The sequence below is a fragment of the Castanea sativa genome, chromosome 2, assembly GCF_040712315.1.
Source record: "Castanea sativa cultivar Marrone di Chiusa Pesio chromosome 2, ASM4071231v1".
In the NCBI taxonomy this organism is placed as follows: domain Eukaryota; kingdom Viridiplantae; phylum Streptophyta; class Magnoliopsida; order Fagales; family Fagaceae; genus Castanea; species Castanea sativa.
The window spans coordinates 50057559-50077765 of record NC_134014.1 but is presented as its reverse complement, the minus strand read 5'-3'; the positions used below and the strand labels follow the sequence as shown (position 1 = coordinate 50077765).

General features: G+C 38.6%; 2 protein-coding genes across 2 annotated transcripts; both read left to right on the top strand.

Annotated features, from left to right (window-relative positions):
• Positions 1-3310: 3310 nt before the first annotated feature.
• Positions 3311-5415, top strand: LOC142625471 (uncharacterized). The gene is made up of 5 exons (XM_075799120.1): positions 3311-3580; positions 3662-3944; positions 4134-4777; positions 5097-5234; positions 5341-5415. Exons 1-5 carry the CDS (start codon positions 3311-3313, stop codon positions 5413-5415), a joined length of 1410 nt encoding a protein of 469 aa, XP_075655235.1.
• A 10312-nt stretch (positions 5416-15727) lies between these two features.
• On the top strand, positions 15728-19952 carry LOC142624442 (phospho-2-dehydro-3-deoxyheptonate aldolase 2, chloroplastic). Its single transcript, XM_075798008.1, has 5 exons — positions 15728-16465; positions 16847-17124; positions 17377-17653; positions 18340-18585; positions 19226-19952. Exons 1-5 carry the CDS (start codon positions 15959-15961, stop codon positions 19487-19489), a joined length of 1572 nt encoding a protein of 523 aa, XP_075654123.1. The 5' UTR covers positions 15728-15958; the 3' UTR covers positions 19490-19952.
• Positions 19953-20207: the final 255 nt, after the last annotated feature.

Genomic DNA, 20207 nt, shown 5'->3' with positions numbered 1-20207 from the left:
TTGACGTCCAAGAGCGATGTTTTAGGAGATCCTGTAAGTAAGGGCATGCAAGGTAGGTGTACAGGATAACAAGAAGGGATGTGAAATATCCAAGGTAAAACTGCTACCAGTGTATTAAATGCTCTGCAGCTAAACCTCTGGCCACATTAATTGGGAGGTGATGCCTGAACATCAGGTTTCAGCCTTACAGCTACCTCCAAAGACCTTAAGGATGGGTTGATGGGACAAGTATCCAAGCTAGTAATTTGATCCATTCGTGGAGAATGGAGAGATGAAGAAAGATGATATTAAAGGAGGAGAATACATTAAGGAAGGGGGATCGGAGAAAAAGAGAGAAAAAAAATACTGTAGACATTAAGATCAATATCTGTAACCTGTCTTTAAGAGAGAGAAATACAAGATCCAGCCTCCTCGGCTTGAGTTCGAGGACAAATTTTGTTATAAAAACTATCCTATTTGTATGATGTTGCGATCTAACCCATCATCTTTGTTATTTAACGTCACTAGAACCTAGATTTCAAACTCACTCTCTACAAATTCATTGTATTGGGCTTTTTGGGTCTATCCCAATCTTATTTTTGGGTTTTGTTGCAAATTGTGTCCTTACAATTAGTGTCGTCTATGGAAAATCTTGTGTTTTAGGAAGTTTAACATTATGGTAGGCTCAGGTTCACACCATGCAGAGTCTATGGGGTCCCAGCATCAGGATCATTTCCTGCATCTTGAATGGGAAAGAGATCGGGAGGGCAGTGTGCATACAACCCACACTAGTAGGAGTTATTCACGAGGTGGAAGCAAAATTCCTCATGAGGAAAATGCTAAGGCCATGCAATTGGAGATTGACCATTTGAAGAGAAAGTTACACCACGAAAGGCGAAGGTGGACTCCCTCATTTTCTAACCCTTCTACTGAGGACACCAAGGATAGCATTTACAGGCCCAGGTCAAGAACTCTCCCTGGTGAATCTTCCTCCTATGAAGAGGACAACCCTCATGGTCGTGGAGGTAGGAAGTCATTCTGCAGAGGCTTAGGAAATGATGTTATGAGTAAAGCGTTGCACCAAATTTCCAAGTGACCTTTCACACGTAGGGTGGAAAGACAGAAGCTTCTTCAACGGTTCACCCAACCAACATTCACCATATATAATGGTCGAACAGACCTTGTGGAGTATGTGAGTTATTTCAATCAGAGGATGATAGTGCACTTCAAGAATGAGACTTTAATGTGCAAGGTCTTCCCATCTAGCCTAGGACTTATGACGATGAGGTGGTTTAACGGCTTAAGGGCAAGTTCTATTGATTCCTTTATGGAACTCACCCGGGCATTTGATTCTTGCTTCATTACATGTAGTAGGGTTCCTTGGCCCTTGGATTCGTTACTGTCCATGGCCATGCAAGAAGGGAAAACCCTAAAAACGTACTCTGATAGATATAGGGAGATGTTCAATGAGATCGACGAAGATTTTGATGATGTAGCGATAAGGACTTTCATGGTTGGCCTACCTGCCGAGCATGACTTAAAGAAATCTTTGACCAAGAAGCCTGTAAGAAGTGTACGCCGACTCATGGACTGCATTGACGAGTATAAACGGGTCGAGGAAGATCAGCAGTAAGGTAAGGGAAAGATGAAGGTTATCCATTAGGAAAGGAGGGATTTCAGGTTGGATAGGTACAATAGCAATAGACCCCGAAGAGATTTTGCTGGGCAATCCGGTCCTACCACTCCTCAGGTGGTTAACACTGTATTTCAGGAATCGGTACATTAGCTGTTGGAGAAAATCCAGAACGAGTTATATTTCAAATGACCCAACAAGATGGCAGAGGACCCCATGAGACATAATCAAAATCTTCATTGCCAGTATCATCGAGAAAGGGGCCATACCACCGAGGATTGCAGGACCTGTGAAATCATTTAGAGCACTTAGTTAGGGAGGTTAAAGTAGTCTTTGTATCAGCCCAAAGGGCAGGGAGACCATTTAGGCTCGATAAATCAGGGAAACACTTCTTCGAGGCCTCCTTTGGGTACGATCAATGTCATCTTTGCTGCTTCTGGGAGGACTGGTTCTCATCCTTCCAAGTTAATGTCTGTAGCACGAACTCTCGCCGATGACTTTAATTCAGAGCCAAAGAGGGCCAGGGGGAATATCTAGCCAGCATTGAGTTTTTCAGAAGAAGGCAAGATTGAGACTACGCAGCTACATGATGATGCTTTGGTAGTTACGCTGAGGATAGGGGGTATGACGTGAAGAGAGTAATGGTAGACTAGGGTAGTGGTGCAGAAATTATGTACCCGGACTTATACAAGGGGCTGAACATGAAGCTTGAGGATTTGACAGCTTATGATTCACCGTTAATAAGCTTTGATGGGAAAGCGGTCGTACCAAATGGCCAAATCAGATTACTTGTGCAATCAGGCTCAAAGGTGGTAGAAGTGGATTTCAATGTGGTAGATGCCTATTTTCCCTACACAGCTATTGTAGCAAGACCTTGGCTTCATGCCCTAAGTGTTGTTTCCTCAACTTTACATTTGAAGGTGAAATTTGCATCTGGAGACCAGATTGAGGAACTGGTTGGGAGTCAATCCGTAGCTAGACAGTGTATGGCGGCTACAATTTTGCATCAGCTTGAGGTTGAATCCTCGGCTTCTGCTAAGGAAGCTCATAACAATCAATGACTCTAGCCACACCTACAGTGGCAGCGGTAGAAGAGCCCGCGTGCGAGGAATTGGAGGAAGTTATCATAGATGACGACCCTGAAAAATTCTTTCAGGTGGGAGCTCAGTTGCCTCCTCAGGATAGAGAGGAGCTGATAAAGTTCTTGAAGAGGAACATTGATGTATTCACATGGAATGCTTATGAAGCCTCCAAGGTAGATCCAAGTTTCATTTGTCATCATCTAAACGTCAATTCGGCTGAGGTACCAAGGAAACAACCACCTCGGCATTCATCCAAGGAGCATTCTGAAGCTGTCAAAGAAGAAGTAATCAAGCTCAAGAAGGTTGGCGCTATCAAGGAAGTTTTCTACCCTGAATGGTTGGCTCATACGGTGATGGTGAAGACTTCACGGATTTGAACAGGGCTTGTCCCAAAGATCCTTTCCCAATGCCTCGTATTGATCAATTGGTGGATGCCACTGTTGGGCATCCTCGGATGAGTTTTTTGGATGCTTTCTAAGGTTATTACCAAATACCTTTGGCTTTGAAGGATCAAGAGAAAACAATCTTTATCACTCCGACAGGGAATTATCATTATAAGGTAATGTCTTTTGGTTTGAAGAACGCAGGGGCTACTTATCAAAGGATGATGACCACGATGTTTGAGTCACAGTTAGGAAAAATTATTGAAGTATATGTATATGACATGGTGGTGAAAAGTAAAATGGCATCCATGCATGTGAAAGATCTAAATGACACCTTTCAGACGTTGAGGAAATATAAATTGTGCCTTAATGCTTCTAAGTGTTCTTTTGGTGTGGGATCAGGTAAATTTCTAGGTTACATGGTAACTCATTGTGGAATTGAAGTTAATCCTGTGCAAGTTAAGGCAATTAGCAACTTACAGCCATCTCGAAATCCTAAAGAGGTTCAGAAGTTGACAGGGATGACTGCTGCCCTAAACCGATTTATTTCTCGGTCTATAGACAGATGTAGGCCTTTTTTCTAGTTGTTGAATAAGTGGAAGGGATTTGAATGGACCGAGGAGTGTGATTTAGTCTTTCAGCAGCTTAAGGAATATCTTTCTCGACCACCTATTATGTCTCGGCCTGAGAGGGATGAAGTTCTATTTGCCTACATTGCTGTGGCTAACCATGCCGTTAGTCTAGTTCTAATACAGGTTGATAATGGTGTACAGAGGCCAGTTTATTATGTGAGAAAGTCCCTACATGAGGCCAGGGTGCATTATTTACCGTTGGAGAAAACTATCCTAGCAGTGGTGCATGCTACGCGTAAGCTTCCCCATTACTTCCAATCTCATACAATTGTTGTTTTAACTCAACTTCCTCTTAGGTCTATACTTCAAAGTGCTGACTACACGGGAAGAATTGCCAAATGGGGTACCATTTTGGGGGCTTTTGACATCAAGTATATGTCTCGCACCTCTATGAAGGGCCAAATCTTTACTGATTTGGTGGCAGAATTTGCTAAGCCCTCGCTAGAAGAGAATGCTAAGAGGCTAGACATGAATGAAAAATCAGTTGGCATGATTTCACTCAATAAACCTCTGTTATGGAAAGTGTACGTTGACGGAGCAGCGAACCAAAAAGGATTTGGAGTGGGGCTAGTTTTGGTATCTCCTAAGGGAATTACTTTGGAGAAGTCCTTAAGATTGGGATTCTCGGCCACCAACAATGAGGCTGAGTATAAAGCTTTACTGGTAGGAATGACTATGGTTCAAAAGATGGGTGGAAAAATAGTGCAGATGTTCTTAGACTCTCGATTGGTGGTAGGCCAGGTGGAAGGAGAATCAGAGGTCAGAGATCCGAGAATGCAAGGGTATCTGACCCAGGTGAGATATTTACAGTCAAAGTTTGAATCCTTTGCTTTGGTACAAATTCCTAAGAGCAGGAATACCCATGCAGACTCCTTGGTCACCCTCGCAACTTCCTCGACTCAAGGCCTACCTCGAGTCATCCTCATTGAAGATCTGTGTAAACCTACTGGGACGAACGGTAACACCATCCGAATTCATCAAATCAGGGTCAGACCTAGCTGGAAGGATCCTATAGTGTTATTCCTTAAGGATGATATTTTTCCCGAGGAGAAGTCTGAGGCAGATAAAGTACGTAGAAAAGCACCTCGGTTTTGGCTATCCGAGGACCAAAAGTTGTACAAATGCTCTTTTTCTGGACCATATCTGCTATGTATACATCCTGAAGCAACGAAACTACTTCTGGAAGAGTTACACGAAGGGATTTGTGGAAGTCACACGGGAGGAAGGTCTTTATCTCATAGAGCTCTTACACAAGGGTATTGGTGGCTAAACATGCAGAGAGAAGCACATGATTATGTGAAGAAGTGTGACTAGTGTCAGAGGTTCCAACATCCATCAACTGAGGGGTGTTTTTAATCCTCTATCTAGCCTTTGGCCTTTTGCTCAGTGGGGCTTAGATATTGTAGGGCTTTTCCCGAAGGCAATAGGGAATAAGAGATGGTTGCTTGTTGGCACAGATTATTTTACTAAATTGGTTGAAGCTGAGCCATTGTCAAATATCAAGGATTTGGATGCGAAAAGATTTGTCTGGAAAAATATTATCACCATGTTTGGAATTCCTCACACTCTTATTTCAGATAACGATCTACAATTTGATAGTAAGGCCTTCAGAAGATACTGTTGTGATCTAGGCGTTACAAATAGATATTCCACCACAGCTTATCCGCAAGGGAATGGACAGGTCGAGGCTGTCAATAAGGTTATAGTTAATGGGCTTAAGAAAAGACTAGATGATACGAAGGGAAGGTGGGTGGAACAACTGCCACATGTTCTATGGACGTATTGAACTACCCCTTGGAGGTCCACTGGAGCAACACAATTCTCTATGACTTATAGAGCCGAGGTAGTAATCCCTCTGGAAACCGAGTTTCCAACATTGAGGACAAGCTCTTTCACTCTAAGCAATAATGATGGCTTATTAGAAAAAAGCTTAGACTTAGTTGAAAAGTGAGGAGAAGACACCATGGTTCAGCTAGCTTATTATTAGCACAAACTCAAATAGGGGTATGATTCCAATGTAAAGTTAAAGCCACTTGCACCTGGAGATTTGGTATTGAGGAAGGTTTTGGGCACTGCGAAAAACCTAGCATGGGGAAAATTGGGACCTGACTGGGAAGAACCGTATTGCATTACTTCAGTAGCTGGGATAGAGGCATATTATCTTGAGGACTTAGATGAAAAAGTTGTACTGCATCCCTAGAATGTAAATAACCTACGAAGGTATTATTATTAATGAAAGACACTTCTGCCATATTATTACTGATGAAATTGTGTGTTATGTTGATTATAATTTTTTCGCACATCAACCTGAACCTTGGCTATGCCTGGTTCCTCGGATCACATACCTTGGATAAATTAATATTTTACTAGGTGTTGAACAGAACCTTAGTTACGTCTGATCCTCAGACCATCTACTTTAGAAAAATTAACACTTCAGTTCATTTTTCTAAGTATCAAACTGAACCTTAGCTATGCTTGGCTCCTCGGACCACATACCTTGGATAAATTGATATTTTACTAAGTGTTGAACAAAATCTTAGTTACGTCTGGTCCTTGGATCATCTACTTTGATAAAATTAATACTTCAGTTCATTTTTCTAAGTATCAAACTGAACCTTGGCTATGCCTGACTCCTCGGACTATATACCTTGGATAAATTGATATTTTACTAAGTGTTGAACAGAACCTTAGTTACGTCTGGTCCCCAGACCATCTACTTTGGGAAAATTAACACTTTAGTTCATTTTTCTAAGTATCAAACTGAACATTGGCTATGTCTGGCTCCTCAGACCACATACCTTGGATAAATTGATATTTTATTAAGTGTTGAACAGAACCTTAGTTACGTATGCTCCTCGTACCATCTACTTTGGGAGAATTAACATTTCAGTTCATTTTTCTAAATATCAAATTGAACCCTCTGGTGCCTCGGACCATCCATTTTTGAGTCAACTAACATCTAAGGTTGAATTCAGCAACGTTTAGCCATTCTGATTGCATATCCTGGGAACTCCCAAAAAAGTGATGAACAGATGGGAGTTCATAAGCATCACTTAAAGTATTTGTAAGTATGTCAAACGTATTTGTTGCTTGGTCCATGTCTAAGTATTTCCTTAAGATCATTAAGTTGTATTGGAAATGATGTGAATGATTGTTCTGTTGGGATATATAGACTTTGCAATTATAAAGGTGTTTTGCTAGATTGGGTGGACTACTTAACTTTTGATTCATTAGAAAAGAATTATCACTTATATAGATGATAGAGCCAGGCATATATTATTGTCTTATTAATTAGGCAGTAAGTAAAGTAGAAGTTATACGAAAAAAAGATACAAGCGTCATACACATAAAAGAAAAAACTTGGCATTTTCATTAATCTAAAGTCTTTTGAAAAGACAGTTCACTTACAGAGTATTCAACTATATCATAAAAATAAAATAAAAAATTGTTAAAAATAGCAGAAAGAAGAGATGAGGGTCAATCATGGCTTCATTTATATTACAAGATTGCCCTTAGGATTCTTCGAAGTCTGGATAGGGGCCGTGTGGTCAGAAGCCAACCCTTTGCCTTTTGGATCCTCCTTGGGGATGATTGGAAGGGTCGGCAGGACAATTTTCATTGTCTCGGTAGCTTCCTTCTCCTTGGTAGAATCCTTAGGGGCAAGGGGGAGCTGAGCAGCATCATGGGCCACCCCTTCAGTTATTTCAGTTGGCTGTCTAGTGGCCTCAGCTTGTTTAATCTCCTTGGATAGAGGTTCAGAGGAGGGAAGAGCTTCAACTGAGCTTTCCTTGCCAGCATCTGCTCCCTAGGAAGCAGCATCAGCCTTGGGGACAGATGGAGCAGAAGCCTGGATGGCTGAGGGGTAGTAAACATTTTCTGTCCTCCAAATGGCAGAAGAAGCATCAACCCCAACTTGGGTAAGTGCTTCATTCCATACTTGGAGGCAGTAATGTCTACATACCTTCAAGACCTGCAATCTGAGGTTTTCCTCGGTCTTAACCACCCCAACCTCGTATCCATCTTGCTCAGTTTGGTCCCTTGCTTTCTCGGCTTCTTCTTTGGCTTTTTCAGCTTCCTCTTTGGCTTTGTTGGCCTCCTCCTTTGCCTTTTCAGACTCCCTCGGACTCTTCTGAAGGTCCCCTATCAGCTTCTTTGCCGCAGTATAATCCTCATCAGCCTGGTGAAGCTGTAGTCGTTGGGTCTCAGCCTGTCTTTCAGTTACTTTCAAAGCTGCCTTGACGCTCATTTTATCGCTCTCAGCATTATTCAGTTAGGCAGTGACCTCTTGAAGCTTCTTTTTCGCCAATTCAAAGGTCTTCTAGGCATTGTTGCACCTAGCTTTCTCATCTTTCAATGCTCTGTGTGAGCTGATACTATCTCCTCAGCCCTATGAGCAAATTGGACAGCCTATCCACAACAATAAAAAAGGAATAAATGGGCATAGTCAGTTCAGATAAACTAAGTAAAAAAAAAAAATGAATGAGTAAAAGTTGAAAAAAAGTTAGATGGTAATCTTACCATAGCAAACTCCTTATTCAATGTCATAAAGACATCTTACTTCCTCATTTGCCTTAGCTCGGTCATGTCCTCAGGTAGTAGAAGAGCTTGTTCTAATACATCTGCCACACAGGTAGCTGTTCCTGCGTCAGAAACCCTAATGGAGGCATCAACAGTAACCTCATGATCGTTGGTGGGGCCCATACAGGGGCTGATACAGAGGCTTGAACTTTAGCCCTTTTTTCCAGACTCATATGTGTTGTTCGAGCTTGCTTCACTCCCTTTTGAGGTTCCACGTCTCTGGGAGGGAGGCTCTTTCCCCCCTCAACCACTTTTTTGCCCTTGGACTGATTCCTCTTTCTCTTACGATTAGCTTGGTCAATGCATTGGGTTGAATGGGTAGAGGAGGTGGGAGTTTAGGTTGAGAAGACTTTTTTGACCTTTTATTCTTAGTTTGAGGAAGTTTGGTTTGAACAGTCTTTTCGGGCTCTTGACTCCCCACTTGGGACTCCATTATGTCTCTAAGGCTCTGCCTGGTTTTGCGTTGAATTCCCATTGTATCAGAGTTGGTAGTTTCTTCTTGTGGATGACTTATTGGTCCCGAAGATGAAGTGCCGAGGTCACTAGCTAGGCTCTCCGAAGAAGTGGGTTGGTTGAAAACTTCAAATTCATCCTCAAAATCTAAAACTTCAACAATTTCTTCCTCTTCCTTTATGTTGGGTTGAGTAGAGGTCACCTCACCTGCTGTGTGTTGGGATGGAAAAGGAATTAGGGGGATATTGTCAAGTATGGGTTGTGTGACGAGGGTGCCTTGAGGAATAGGAATGCCTTTAGAGAGAAGAAAACCCTTAGCAGCAACACTTATCGGGTGCAAGCGTGGATCTTTCACTCTAATCACGCACTTCGGCGCTTGGAAAGATTTGAAGATGGGATTGTAGCCAATGATCAAATGTGCTGCTCGGAGTTGGTTATTGGTATGTACGAATACTTCTGCCTTCAATATTTCATCCAATTTTGCGTGATTGACAAGGCCGAAGTGGCATATGGTCGCGTGTTGGTCTACAAAATTACCAAGAAAAACAAGATGAAATCAAGAAAATATTTCTATATAGACCTAAATTAAAGAAAAAGAAGAGAGGGTGATTATAAGTAGTTTATCTGAACCCAGAGCCTCACTTGGTTCCCCTTCCCTTGTCGAACAGGGGAGGCCATTGTGCCAATCCCCAGATATGATCAAAAAGTCTTTTTTTAGACTCTTGTTGGGGTCAGGGAGGCATTGGATGAGTCTAACCTCAGGATACCTAGATTTTAAGTAATATCCCTGCCTTTTTAGGTGGTGAAGATTGTAATTCCAGTTAACGTCATGATGGGTGAGTCCCAAACCCATCTTTTCATTGAGTGCATCTATAGAACTTAAAATCCTAAACATATTTGGGGCGCACTAGGTAGGAGCTAACCTAAAGGCTCTAAGGTAATCCCTAGTGACCGTCCCCATCGGGATTTTCATCCCTCTCTCTATGAAAGCGATCATCAGGATTACTGCTTCTCCCTCTCACCTTTTCTCATGCCATTCTCCTTCCTTACAGTACTTAACGAATACCCCAGGTGGAATCCTATATAAGACTTTGAACTGTTCTATTTTTTCCTCAGAATCTACTAAAGAGGCCAATTTACCCATTTTTACAAAAAGATTGAAGGTATGGAAAAATAAAGAAGGGGCAGAATGAGCCGAGGAGAAAAGGATATAGAAAAGAGAAAAGTATGCGAAGAAATAATGAGTGAAAAAGTTTATGAAAACTTACGCTAAGAAGAAAAACCACCTTGGATTAATTCTTGGTAATTGTGAGGGCACATGTAGACTGAGAGAGTTTGTAGGTTTGTTGTATGAATGTTGAAGTGATAAAGTTGATTTAATTTGATGATATTTATATCAAAGAGGATTTGTAAGCGGGAAAAATCCCACCTGTGTTCCTATACAATCCTCAGCCGTTGGATGTGCATCACATCGTAGAACGTGAGATGCAAAAAGCCGTAGGAATTCAATGAGGAAGTGCCTCGTATGCCAAAACGTCAGGAACGTGTAGTGGGTAGTTCAAGGGACACCTCCACTGTCAAGGATGATGTATGACAAACACAAGATTAGAATGACAAACACAAGATCAGAGTGACAGATAGCGAGATCCTCTTTTCCTCCCAAGATGGCAGAAATGAGAATCTCGAGGGGCTATTGTAGGGTCAATGGGCCCATGAGTATGTATTGGGCCAGAGGCCCAATTCGAGGACACTAAATGGTCTGAAGATATGGGAACATCGACTCAAGAAGCAATGTTGATTGATAAAGAAGTGGAGACTGATCATGGTAATCCTAAAAGTTGGTTCGAGGAGGAGTCCATCCTCGGCTAGATAAAGCCGAGGTAGGAAAGGGTTGCTTGATGTCCAAGAGCGATGTTCTAGGAGATCCTATAAGTAAGAGCATGCAAGGTAGATGTACTAGATAAGAAGAAGGGTTGTGAAATATCCAAGGTAAAGCTGCTAGCACCGCATTAAATGCTCTGCAGCTAAACCTCTGACCGCATTGATGGGGAGGTGATACTTAAATATCAGGTTTTAGCCTTACAGCTACCTTTAAAGATCTCAAGGATGGGCTGATGGGACAAGTATCCAAACCAATAATTTGATCCATACGTGGAGGATGGAGAGAGGAAGGAAGATGATATAAAAGGAAGAGAATACATTCGGGAAGGGGGATTGGAGAAAAAGAGAGGAAAAAAAAACAATGTAGACATTAAGATCAATATTTGTAACCTATCTTTAAGAAAGAGAAATACAGGATTCAACCTCCTCGACTTGAGTCCGAGTACAATTTTTGTTATAAAAATTATCCCATTTGTATGATATTGCGATCTAGTCCATCATCTTTATTATTTAATGTCACTAGAACCTAGATTTCAAGCATATTCTCTACAAATTCATTATATTGGGTTTTTTGGGCCTATTCCAATTTTCTTTTTGAGTTTAAGTACAAATTGTGTCCTTTTTCTATATATAAATAAGATATATTGGATATTTTCATATAATAATGCTTTCTCCCTGATCCGCTCTTTACCAAAAAGGTTTATTATTATTATTATTATTATCAACATTATTATTATTTTTTTAATAAAAAAGATTTATAGTGAACAACTACACTATTATTTCTACGCCATTTGCGTCAGACTCACAATGGTACTCACAATGGTACTTAACGGCTGCGCCGGACAATCAAATTGTTGAATGGGGGATCAGATTCAATACTCTTTTAGGGTTGACATCTTGTTGGAAGTCAATTACAATTCACACACATGAACATTCCAACCTAGCTTGCATCATTTCCTTAATTAGTCCACGCTAATTTTATTATTAGGTCAGGTTTTCTTAATCATTGCATGCCATGAGCTAGATTGTCAACTTTTACCGTTACTTTTGCAACTAATTAATGCACGAAAGTTTATCCTGTGATAATTTTCATTTATTTCTTTTCTAACTTTTTATGCAGATTTTTTTGGTCTAAAGCTGTAGGGTTGTTTATCATCACCTAAGACAATTCAAATTTTGGAGAGTACGAATTATGGGAGAGATTTAAGTGATAACCCATTAATAATGATATGTTTTGAGGTATTTCATATCTGTAGTTCAAATCTTATGTTCTCGCTCGCTCCTATTATCTACTTATCTCCGAAGGGAAAATAAGAGACCATGGAGTAAAAAGGATTTTCTCAACTTGGTGATGAGATTTTCTAAACTGCAAATCTCCATGCCTATGATTGAAGAAGAAGAACAGATTTGAGATTCCTATGCAGTCTAGTAGACTCTAGCTAGAAAGGCAATTAGTTGTAGTTGAAATATAGTTGGATGGGGAGTTGGAACCGCAACTTATTTTTTGATTGACAATTGAACAAATCAAACTTCAAACTAGTGTATAGCTAGCGGTTGTTTATTTTTTTAGCTAGGGCTAGCCGTTGTTTATTGAGAGGAGAGATAGGAAATGGAAATATTGTACGTAGCTGCTTATCATAAGAAACAAAAAAACTAGTGTAGTCAATGGGGCATATTATGGAATATGCAAACCCATGTGATTTGCTGGTTCAAAATGAAAAAAACCCACCCCACCATTCCACCAAGTCATCAAGCCTTCATTAATGGAACTACCTTGAAATAGTTGAAATATAGCAATGCAGTTTTCAGTTGGGACATTATTACAACAATGTAAAGTATTGCGTATACGTCTTCTTTAATGGGATTCACACCAAATCAACCATGCAACAAGCTAATAATTAGGTAAATGCCATTAGAGAGAGTGACAAATTCTAACAAAAGATTATAAAAGTAAATAACTTTTCTTTGGTATTTACTAATTGGATTATTACACGATTGACTTGGTAATTGGCATATAACTGTGAAAAGAAATTCTTTCTCTGAGACTGTTGGGTTGAAACAAGTTTGCCTTTCACTCCTAAGATTGATAGGAAACCTATGATAGGACCTCTCGGTGCTTTCCAAATGAAAAAAGTTTTGTACTTGATACGATCTCTCTCTCTCTCTCTCTATATATATATATATATATATATATATATTTTTTTTTTTTCCTACAAAGGACAAGCAAATAAATGCATGCAGAGTACAAAGCCACGGTCACCTAAGCCTCAGTTTTAACAATCCCGAGGATTGTAGAGACTTTGGCGACTTTGGAATATTATACATGTTTACCTAACCATTTAGAACATTTGGTGAGGCAAACAAGAAATCTTGTACAACCATATATTACAATACTATAAATTTATCAAGAATAATGCATAACTGTTAGTACCAGTCATAAGTTATAAGTTACAAACCATACATTTATCAAGATTAAAGTATAGATAAATGAGGATGAGATTATGGAGATGAATGAGAAAGAGAGATGACCAGAGACAAATTATTTGCGCCATCTAATTTACATTATTATAATCCCAAGATTTCACATATCTTAATTAAGCAGAGTAAATTGGACTGACTTTTTGCCATTTACTTCAAAATATTACATCCATATTTTAAGAACCTGATTCATGAATGATCAAGCATCAAAACCTAGCAAGCTCATGTTTAGGCCATGATTTAGTTTATGCTAAATTGGTCAAAGAATGAAGATCTGAATTCTGATCGTAAAAAATTTGGAAAATTATTGGAAAGTATGGCGAGGTTTCAAAGTTACTTCTTGCCAACCATTGCAACCAATAAGGCAGGATTGGAAATTACTAGAAATGGGGTCGAACCCTTCCCAATATTTAGGCTGGGCCATTTTTGGAACAGTACTGCTTTTTTCGAAACCTCTGTGACAACTGACTAGCGACAACTCACATACTTTTTAAGAGGGCCCTTCACCTTAAACTCAAACCGCATGAATTCACTTTTCCTTTTTTTTTTTTTTGAGTTGAAAAATGATCATGGCACAAAAAGTTTCATAACTTTTGCTACAATTTGCTATACGAAGAGTATTGAGTGATAGAGAAAAATTAATAAGTCCATGGGTCTATATCTCCATCACTTACTACTTATTATGTGGTGAGTTGTGGCAAAAATTGTAATTTTTTTGTGATATTAGCATTTTTTTTATATAGATGTTTTCATTTTGGTTCTTAATTATTTTTCTTTTGTTTCATTTTATTCATAAGTGTTTTTTTTTTTTTTTCTAATTGTTTTGAGACGATTTTCAATTTCATTCTTCTTGTAATCTACCTCAAGAAAAATGCTGACATGGGTAACTTATATGTTGTGTCATTTAATTATAATAAAAATTATATAAATGATATTAATATTAAAATAACTACATAAGGACGTAAATGGAAATAAAAAAGTCATTTGCTGGGGTTTTTTTGTCTTTTTCTCTCTAAAAATTTCTTTATCTCTACTAACTAGGGATGATAATAAAGTGAGGTAAGCAGCTAGAGTGTCATGTCCTCGCCTCGTCCAACAATTTTGTGTATATATAACTAGGATATATATAGAAAAAAAATTAAATTATATGTTAGATAAAATATGGAGATAAACATTGAGGGGTAGGTGGGGTGAGTAAAATCGTCTTTGTTTCGTCACTTCTTCGACATGAGAAAAAATTCATGTTTGTGGGAGAGGGCAAAGTTGGTCAGGCAAGATAAGATGGGGCATTAGTGCAATCCCTGCTACCAATAGTTTGAGTTCTTTCCCTAGAAATATATTCCAATGTAAGTGCATATATATTTTTTAGGGATGGTTGAATGAAAAAGACACACACACAAATGATAACGGGAAGCAGACAATGGCAAAAAGGAGAAAGAAAATAAAATTAGGAGAAAAGGGGGCTAAAAAAAGAAAAAAAGAGAAAAAAATACAGTTGGCTACAAACATGGTTCTTTTTTGGCCATTTCAATACCGAAGTAGATTTTTTTAGTATTATTTTAAAAATTTTATTATAATTGCATGAGACATCATCAAGATGTTGATCACATCAATATTTTTCATTACGCAAATGACAACAATGATGAAACTGAAATCATCTAAGAAAGACTTTGGGATAAAAACGAAACACTCTTTTATGATTGTCTTTTCTTATTAGATCAAAATGCTAATGGATTTCTTTGATGTAAGTAAAATTCAATCTTATCTTTTTAAATGAAAATTTGATTTTAAATCCTTTATTAGATGACAAATTTTTTTAATTAATCGAGTTGATTGGAACCATGAGAAATATAATGATTTTTGAGAAGATTTTTCCTCTTTTTTGGAAAATAGAAACAAAATGGTGTAATTAACGAATATTCTACAAGCCATAAGTTAAAGAGTAATAAATACTCTATTATGATGAGTTGTAATGCATATGTTTTTTTTTTTTAACAATTCAAAATTATTAATTGTTTTGCTTTATTATATATATGTATAGTCTAATTTATTTATAAAAAAAAATATTAAGGGAGTGTTTGGTACATGCACTTAAAAACATGTGTTTTGTTATTTGAAGATAATTTTAAAAATACATATGGATGAAAAAATATATAAAAATACGTGTAATGTTATTTAAAAATATACTTAAAAAAAATAATAATATACCAAACAAAGCCTAAATGTTCCTTAACGCGGTAAGACACTATTTAACTAAATCCATTAGATTCTCAATAAATTTTAAAAAAAATCTATATAAAAAAAATGGTATGACGTTGACAACAACAAATCCCATGAGCAATGTCTGGGTAGGTGATGAATTATTTATAAGTGGGAGCCATCGGTTGGTAGGTGTAAAATTTCATCCCAATTTATATAGAAACATTTCTGCTTTATTCACCAATATACCCCTCCTCCTTAATATGAATGCTCCCCAGATTCTACTTATTTACAAAAACACCCCTGAGAGGAAACCCCAAACTCAATTCCCAAAATGCCCCTGCTCTCAACTACCCGCCTCCACCACCTTTTGTTTTGACTGTTAAAATTGAAGTTGAAGAAGCGCCCACCAAACCTTTTTGCCTCTTAAAGAAAACCCCTATAAAAACCCCACTCTCTCTATATTTCTCAAGCAAGCTCTCCAAAACTTTCTCTCTCTCTCTCTCTCTCTCTCTCTCTCTCTTAACCTCTTTCTCTCTCTAGAAACAAGGAAGGAAAGAGAAAAAAAAAGAGGGAGAGGAAGAAACCCAAAAAAACGAAAACAAAAACAGGTTTTGAAAACACAAAAAACAATTTTTTTGGTATTTACAAAACAACACAATGGCACTCTCAAACACAGCCACACTCTCAGCCAAAACCTTGTACAGCAACACCCACGCTTTCTCACACCAGCAACAACAACCCAGTTTCACTCTTGTCCCCACCGCCAACACCAAGCCTGTCCAAACTCGCATCTCAGCCGTCCATGCAGCCGAGCCATCAACGAAGCAGTCATCGCCGTCCGTTCCTGCCGTGGGTTCTAAATGGTCTGTGGATAGCTGGAAGACCAAGAAGGCTCTGCAGCTCCCAGAGTACCCTGACAAGAAGGACCTAGAGACTGTGTTGAAGACCCTTGAGGACTTCCCACCGATTGTGTTTGCTGGTGAGGCTAGGCACCTTGAAGACAAGCTTGCTGAGGCTGCAATGGGAAATGCTTTTCTCTTGCAAGGTGGGGACTGCGCCGAGAGTTTCAAGGAGTTCAGTGCTAATAACATTAGGGACACCTTCAGAGTTATTCTTCAGATGGGTGCTGTTCTTATGTTTGGCGGTCAAGTTCCTGTCATTAAGGTTGGTTTTTCAGCTTTACTATGATTTTGTGTTGGTGTGTGTGTGTTTTGGTTGGTTCATGGTTGTGTGTACGATGTTGAAAATGATTGGTTTTGAATTGTGGGTGTTTGATATTTAAAAAAAAATGTGATCTTTAAAAATGTGTGTGGGTGATTGTTAATTACGATTGTTGAAATGATTGGTTTTGAATTGCGGGAATTTGATAATTTTAAAAATGGGGTCTTTTTAAAATTTTGCTCATTGTTGCTCCTTATATTTGGTGAGATTTTGCATTTCAAGATTTTATGTATTGGGTTTTTAGTGTTTTTGAAAATTGACATGTTATGAATTGGAATCGGATTGAATCGTGATTTGAGATTTGTGGAATTGGGTCTGTTTTAGGTTGGAAGAATGGCTGGTCAGTTTGCAAAGCCGAGATCTGACCCATTTGAGGAGAAGGATGGTGTGAAGCTCCCAAGTTACAAGGGAGACAACATAAATGGTGATACTTTTGATGAGAAATCAAGGACCCCAGATCCCCAGAGGTTGGTAAGGGCTTATTGCCAATCTGCGGCAACTCTCAATCTTCTTAGGGCCTTTGCCACTGGAGGATATGCCGCAATGCAGAGGGTTAGTGAGTGGAATCTTGATTTCGCGGAGCACAGTGAGCAGGGAGATAGGTAGACTATCTTAAACCTGCCTTGGTTTTGTTTAACCATTAGTTAATTCACTTGCAATGTTTAGCATTTGGTTTTTACTCAATGAGCCTTGATTGTGTGACAATTTGAACCATAATATAGAGAATGCACTTAATATAATCAAATTGAGCTTATTGATATTGCTTTTGTTTGTTGATGGGCTCATTGAAGTTTTTTGGTGATTTAAGAACCTATAAGGTTTTAACAAGTTTGTTGCTCGGATGGTTCAAACAGGTACCAGGAATTGGCTCACCGCGTTGATGAGGCCCTAGGTTTCATGGCTGCTGCAGGACTAACGGTTGACCATCCCGTGATGAGAACAACTGAATTCTGGACCTCCCATGAGTGTTTGCTTTTGCCTTATGAGCAAGCACTCACTAGGAAGGACTCGACTTCTGGCCTGTACTATGATTGCTCTGCTCACATGCTTTGGGTTGGGGAGCGTACCCGTCAACTAGATGGTGCCCATGTAGAGTTCCTTAGAGGAGTTGCCAATCCCCTTGGCATCAAGGTATTTTAAACAGATGCTTTCTTGTTCTCTTGATAAATCTGATTGCTTTTTGCTTACTATATTATCACATCCACTGATCCATCACTTAGATTAGATGAGACAAAAATAATATTATTAATGATATATCATATTTTTTACAACATGGAAATCTCTTAATAATACATTGCATTATTTGCTAAGTTCTATAATTGCTCTGATTATATCTGCAATGCTGAGTATGTTTCTTTCACTCTTTCTTTATTATCTCTTACTCAATTATGTGCTTACAATTTCCCTAATCTTCACTCACATTTTTCGGAAAAGGCATAATTGATGGTAAATAACAAGTAAAGGTACTTTCACATGATCACTACCAACTTTGTTAGCAGCGCTTTTATAAGATCAGCTCCAACAACATATAGAAATTTTGTACCAGTACTTGGTACCTTTAATAAATCAGTTGGTATTTGCTAATTTATGAAGGTGTTTATGCTCAGACTTGATGCACAATTGTGTTGTTTAGTATGCTCATCCAATCTTGTTTGACTGACAGTTATGTCCTTAACTGAAGTTCTTGAGGCTTTATTTTGTTGCACTTGTTGCAAACAAAATATGCTGTTCTTCTCTTTGTGATGCCTGACACTAGTTGAAGTAATTTTATTTCTTCCAGCAAAATTTGATGGCTAAAGCCGAACATTTGGATGCAGGTGAGCAATAAAATGGATCCTAACGAACTAGTTAATCTCATTGAGATCCTGAATCCCAATAACAAGCCAGGAAGGATAACAATAATTTGCAGAATGGGTGCTGAGAACCAGAGAGTTAAGCTTCCCCATTTGATCCGGGCTGTCCGCAGGGCAGGGCAAATCGTGACTTGGGTCTGTGATCCAATGCATGGAAACACCATCAAGGCACCATGTGGACTTAAAACACGTCCCTTTGATGCAATTTTGGTACTATTTTCTCCCAACTTAATATATGTACATCATCTTGATCAGACAGTTCTTGATTTAATTTTTTTTTTTAATGGGGCAGCTGGGATTTTTGAAATCATAGAAATGAAAATGATTGATTTTGGTGTTTAGAGATTAGAGAATTGCATGTCTTATGAAGTGGGTTAATGTCAGAGCAGTAGAATACAGTCATCTTTAGTTAGAAGGAATGCAACCGAATATCTGTGGTTAAATATGTAGAAATCAACATTTGCTAACTTCTAATGGCTAATCTATTGCTTGATTGTCATACTTCTGACAGTTTGGTGAGCAATCCAAGTCATTATCATTCTTTGAACTAAAGTGAAAAATGTTTCATAAGACTAGAGTGATTAACCCCTTGCTTGAATATTATGTCACCAACCAATTGATGCTGGTTGGTGAACAGTCCAAGTCAAGACCAACCAATTACCAAGGACTTCCACTTAGTAAGAAAGTTGATGTTGTGAACATGTGGTCATTTGCTAGACGCTAGTATCATCTTATTATGTAAAGTCAACGGGGTGGGCGTACATAGTTCTGGTTAATTGGCCATTTATTCCTCTCCTTTGCCTAGAAAGTAATTCTGACATCATGGTCATATTGTCTTATTTGTGGGTAGGCGGAGGTGCGAGCATTCTTTGATGTGCATGAGCAAGAAGGGAGCCACCCCGGTGGAATCCATCTGGAGATGACTGGCCAGAATGTGACAGAGTGCATTGGAGGGTCTCGGACAGTGACTTTTGACGACCTGAGCTCACGTTATCACACACATTGTGACCCAAGGCTCAACGCTTCTCAGTCTCTTGAGCTATCATTTATCATTGCAGAGCGACTTAGAAAGAGAAGAATTGGAACTCAACGTCTACTTTCTTTGAGCCTTTAGACAGTTTGGAACTCAACGTCTACTTTCTTTGAGCCTTTAGACAGTACCTCATCGTTTCTTATTGATTGGCAATCTTGATGTATTTGTTAGTGAATAAATTTGGTATGCATCATTTACCAAACCTTGAGTTGCAGGTGCCACTTATTGCAATGCTAGCAAATTAATGGTCCCCAACAACTAAGAGCAACTTTCTAAATCCTGGGAAATTGTGGACTACACAAAGAAGCTAAATTATTATTACAAGTTGATTTTAGTTGTGAAGGATTTGATTAAATTCTTGGCAGATATGGATCATGGTGGCCTTTCTGATTGGAACCTGCAAAAGTAAGGTGTTGGGAAGCAACCTTGTAGGAATTTCCTAAGTTATTAAGTACTTCTATTTGAGTTTGATTTATGTATTTATGAGTGGATGTAGTATGAATATTTTCAAAAGAAAGAAATAAAAGCAAAGGGCATTATGGAAGATGAATGAACAGGTATGATCTTTCTTATTTTGAATTATGGAAAAGTTAATGGATGTCTTAAGTGCTTGGTTTATGAAATGTTTTTAATAACTTTTTATTTGAAAAGAAACAAGTAAATGATTCTTTTAACAACCTTTTATATTTTCTATAAAAGTAGTATTAAAACTTTTTTAAAAAATCAATTAACAAATGTCCTAAATTCATCTGATTTTTTGAATTATTAATTAAAACTTTAATGCTACAATTGCGCTCCA